Genomic DNA, 5,006 nt, shown 5'->3' with positions numbered 1-5,006 from the left:
GGAGTGGTGCCGGAGTAAATCGGAAAGGACACCGAGACAGGTATAGGTTAAGTGTAGGCCTAGGAAATACCCGGGGTTGGTGGTGTATTTAACCTTGAATGTCAAATCAAATCAAATGTCCGATACCAGAAGGTTTAGTTAGAGAAAACAGGGCGTGGCTAGGGTCCCTGGCCTTCCTCTTGCACCTCTCAGAGTAAATGTCCGGGCCGTTATCATCACCCTCTGTCGGGCCTTACGGTCCAGTGTATCCAATCACACACCGGTTCTGCAATGCGCATCCAGTGTGAAAACTTAGCCATTCACTGTTGCAGTGGGCGTTCCATACCCCTGAGTCTACCAAACATGTAGTCTTTAGTATCATGGCTTTGAATTTATGAACTCATTTTATCCTGTGCCATAATCAAGTCCAACATATTGAGCAATATAATATTCAATTAGTTTATTCTCTTCAAGACTGTACAGCCATAACTGTTAGGGGTAGGCCTAATATATAAGCCTGATATAATTGGAAAAGAGAGTAAGCCTCATGGCTTTCAATTTATTCACTGGTTTTATCCTGTGCCATAATCAAGTCCAACATATTGAGCAATATAATATTCAATTAGTTTATTCGCTCCCAGATTGCACAGCCATAACAGTCGGGGGTAGACCTAATATATAAGCCTGATATAATTAGAGAAGAGAATAAGCCATAAAAGTTTAGTCATTTGGGGCAATTGCAGGTAACTGCTCCATAAAATGGATGCCTTTTTCCACTTGCCATTCTTCGTGTGTTTACACTCTGGGAAGCAGACATGAGTCACAGACGATTCTCTATTATACACCTGTTGTCCCCAGTCTGCTCGGCCTGATAGCTTCTAATTGTGAGTTTTAAAAGCCTGCGCACAGATGCAAGACTTGGTCATTCCACCTTTTAAACAACTGTTGTGTTTGTGCCTCAACCAGCAATGGCAGACAGTGTGTGTGTGTGTGTGTGTGTGTGTGTGTGTGTGTGTGTGTGTGTGTGTGTGTGTGTGTGTGTGTGTGTGTGTGTGTGTGTGATTCGAGGCCAGATCTGAATAGTTAATGTCAAAGGTGTGAGGGTCAAATAAGTCAAATACATCATTTGACATGAATGCATTGATTTGAGGGAAACTGTGATTTATGGTTTGGCATCTCAAACCAGAATTCAGTTATCATCCTGAAAGTGTGTAAAGCTAGCGTAGAGTTTCCCTAGAATAATAATATAATAATAGTATGGGTGTTGATAGACACCTGTGTGTGTGGGTGTGTGTGTGTGTGTGTGTTTGTGTGTGTGTGTGTGTGTGTGTGTGTGTGTGTGAGTGAGTGAGTGAGTGAGTGTGTGTGTGTGAGTGTGTGTGTGTGTGTGTGTGTGTGTGTGTGTGTGTGTGTGTGTGTGTGTATGCGTGTACGTTTGAGAGGGTGAGTGTTTGTGTGTGTGAGTGTGTGTGTGTGCACGTATGCACGGTGTGAGTGTGTGAGCAATGGTGTGCGTGTGTGCTATCATGTGCTGTTTTCCTCCGAGTCATGAATGGTTACGGTGACGGCCAGATGGTTGGGAGTTACCAGTGTGTTGAAGCACTTCCATACATCCTGATTCACTAAATGATTTATACGCAAGAAAAACTATGTTTGGCAACCAGTGCCCTAAAGCAGTACAACATACTCTTTCCTCTCTTCAAAAGTATTGTTGTTCTCTCTGAACATATCCTGAACATATCCACCGTAGATCCCAGAACTTTCTGTTTTCCTCTCGAGTGGTTTGTTTTGGAGGAGGGGCATCCAGTCCCAAATGAATTGATCTATAAAACGGAAAAAAAAGAAAGGCTCGATTTTAAATGGCTGCTGCGCTCGCCATGAAGAACCCAGGACCGGAGATGACAGAGAGGGGAAGAAAACAGACTCGTTCTGTTCCAGAGCGCAGCGTAGCACGCCACGGGCGCTACCTTTGAAAGTGACAGTAATTGCGAGTTCTGAAGGATAACATTGTGCCTGTTCTGAACTCTTAACAGAAGGGGGACACACAAACAGAGGTTGGAACACACACACGCGTACATGCTCGCACACACACACGCATCCACACACACACACACGCACACGCATCCACACACACACACACACACACACACACACACACACACAAACACATAAATGCACTGTCCTCTGAAATGCTGGTTAAGAGCGAGCCTGAGGGTGTGCGTGCGTGCGTATCAAGCTTGTGTGAGTGCGTGGAGCTCGTGGGGGTGTGTGTGTGTTTGTGTGTGTGTGTGGGTGTGTGTTTGTGTGTGTACTCTGTACATTGTTATAAGTGTCACTCATGTCAGTACCCTTCGGCCTCTTATCCACAGGGAGAAGAGGATTTAAAGCTAAAGAGATCTTTTTCCTCTGTACTGTAACTCTACAGTCTGTGTGAACAAGGACAGGGTGAGGGGAGCATTCACAAACTCTCTCTGTCTCTCTGTGTGTAAACAGGGAGATGTTGCACTTTGAAACCTAGCAACAACAAATTGAGAGCAGAGGTTGCAAACATGTCACCCTATGGGACCACTGAGAAAGGTGTGAATTGAAACTGTCCTCACCTCTCTCTCCTCTCTCTCCCTCTCTCTCTCTCCTCTCTCTCGGCTCTGTTTCTCTCTCCTTCCTAGCCTCTTTGTCTCTCTCTCTCTTTCTCTGTCTCTCTCCCTATCACCCCCACTACCTCTTTTTCCACATCTCTACTATAGCTGTCTGTCCCTCTCCCTCTAGCTGTCTATTGCCTTTTCCCTCTGTCCTAACCCCCCCTTTGATTGACAGTACGCTTTCAGCCCAACACACGGCATGTTGACGTCTCTTTATTCAACCTGCGCTCTTTACACACTCTATTGTGTGTGCGTGTGTATGTGTGTGTGTGTGTGTGTGTGTGTGTGTGTACATGTGTGTGTGTGTGTGTGTGTGTGTGTGTGTGTGTGTGTGTCAGAGAAAGAGAAAGAGATCATTATCAAGGCTTCAGACTAACGCCTGGGTCAGAGGCAATCAGTTGAGATGAAAAACGTCTAAATAATTCACTCATACTTAGTCCGGCACACCACGTTCAATAACACCAGCTCAGACTAGACTCTCCTTCTACCAGGCTTCAATTCGCATTCACTCACTCACACATCGGCATGATTAATAGACCAACTTTGATATAGGGCTTTAATAATGAAATCAATATGAAATTTAAATCAATATGAAATGAAAAATGGAATTACATAAATATTCCTTGTGCTTTTTATTTTAAAATTATGAAATTACAATGGATTGCACTTACGGTGTAAGTCTTTTCACTACATGGTTCATGGTGTAGTGCCCCTAGCCATGTGAATGGTTGGACAGCACATTCATCAGCCTGTCTCTCTAAATGTCACAGACAGCGTAATCTGCAGCACCTCAGTTATCTTTAAAGGGGAACACTTCTTTTCACTTCCTCATTTTCCTCAAAAATGTGTCCCAGAACTAAAAGGTTGGATTAGTTAAAGACTGAGCAACCTACACCACCCGACTCTGACCACTGGTAGAGGCAAGTCGTCTCATTTGAGAAAATCGAAATGGACGTCTGACGGTGTTTGTTTTTATCGTCTTCCTGTAGAGATCTACTGGTGGTCTGGCCATACCCCTGTGTGCCTTCCAGGGCACCGTATCACTGCAGGCACCCACGGGGAAAACCCTCTCCCTCTCCACCTATGAGGTCAGCAGCGACGGCCTGAATATCTCCCCCCATCCCAGGAAGGTATTGGTGCTGTCCCACTATATACTGTAGCTGATAGTGATTCTAATGATCTTTAAAAAATGTTAATGTGTTATAATCATTATGTTGTTGTTGTTGTGGTTATGTTACCTAATATATCAAAAGGAAAGGAATATTCCTATTCCATACACTGTTAGAAAAAAGTGTTCCAAAAGTGTTCTTCGGCTGTCCTTCTGCAAGAAAAGGTTGATGAACCCTTTCTGGTTCCATGTCCACAAAGAGGATTCTACATGGAACCAAAACGTTATTCAAAGGGTTCTACCACAAGGACAGCTGAAGAACACTTTTTGGTTCTAGGTAAAACCTTTTATTCTAAGAGTGTACTTAAAATTTTAGAATTTTAGACAATAATACCATTCTCTGTGTCTCTCTCAAGGTGGAGGTCTACCGCTCCAAGTCCGTGGGCCACGAGCCCAGCGCAGACGACCCCGCCTCGGGAGGCCCCGTCGGGGGTGTGAGTGGCGGAGGGGTGGGGGTGGGGGTGGGGATGGAGGTGGAGTTGGGGTTGGGGGTGGGGGTGGGGGACACCAACGTGAAGATCCACCTGGAGGTGCTGGAGATCTGCGACAACGAAGAGGCCATGGACAGCGTCTCCATCATCTCCAACATCAGCCAGTCCTCGACCCACGCCCGGTCCCCGTCACTGCGCTACTCGCGCCGGGAGAACCGCTTTGTGTCCTGCGACCTGGGCGAGACGGCATCCTACTCGCTGCTCATCCCCAGCGGAGGCAACCCCGAGGCGGACAGCATCAACATCACCATCCCTGACACGGTGGAGGCCCACAGGCAGAACAGCCGCAGACAGACCCAGGAGAACTCCGGCTACAGGGAGGAGATACAGCTGCTCAATGAAGCCTACAGGAAGCAAGACGGGGACCGCAAAGACTGACGCACGCACACACACACACACACACACACACACACACACACACACACACATACAGGAAACAAGGAGGGGATACGAAGACTGACACACACACACATACATACAGGAAGCAAGGTGGGGAACACAAAGACTGACGCACAAACACATACAAGAAGTTGTTCCTTGCGCAGGGCACTGCACAGGATATTTAGCCATTTTGAGGGAGATTCCAATCCATAGGGAATTAAAATGTTCAGAGCGGGTCATATTTTCCGTGTGCATTGTTTGTACAATATAGCTATTTGTCAAGTCCTATGTAACTTTCGCTTGTAATATTTTTGTATTAAAGGTGTCTTACATAAATAGGGCTGAAAT

General features: G+C 45.9%; 1 protein-coding gene across 1 annotated transcript in view; it reads left to right on the top strand.

Annotated features, from left to right (window-relative positions):
- Window positions 1–4,749, top strand: part of LOC310812064 (putative G-protein coupled receptor 149) — a gene marked incomplete at its 5' end in the record, with an annotated part of 7,208 nt that extends 2,459 nt beyond the window's left edge. Inside the window, 3 exons of the mRNA XM_083680473.1 lie at window positions 1–40; window positions 3,608–3,748; window positions 4,143–4,749. The exon at window positions 1–40 is cut by the window's left edge and continues 481 nt beyond it. Coding sequence (XP_083536599.1) covers window positions 1–40; window positions 3,608–3,748; window positions 4,143–4,655 — 694 coding nt within the window. The 3' untranslated portion in view covers window positions 4,656–4,749. The remainder of the gene's footprint in view (window positions 41–3,607; window positions 3,749–4,142) is intronic.
- Between the last annotated feature and the right edge of the window lie 257 nt (window positions 4,750–5,006).

Source organism: Argentina silus (genome assembly GCF_951799395.1).
Source record: "Argentina silus genome assembly, chromosome: 11".
Lineage (NCBI taxonomy): Eukaryota > Metazoa > Chordata > Actinopteri > Argentiniformes > Argentinidae > Argentina > Argentina silus.
Note: the sequence above shows the minus strand (reverse complement) of the source record. Positions and strands in the feature narration are given on the sequence as shown.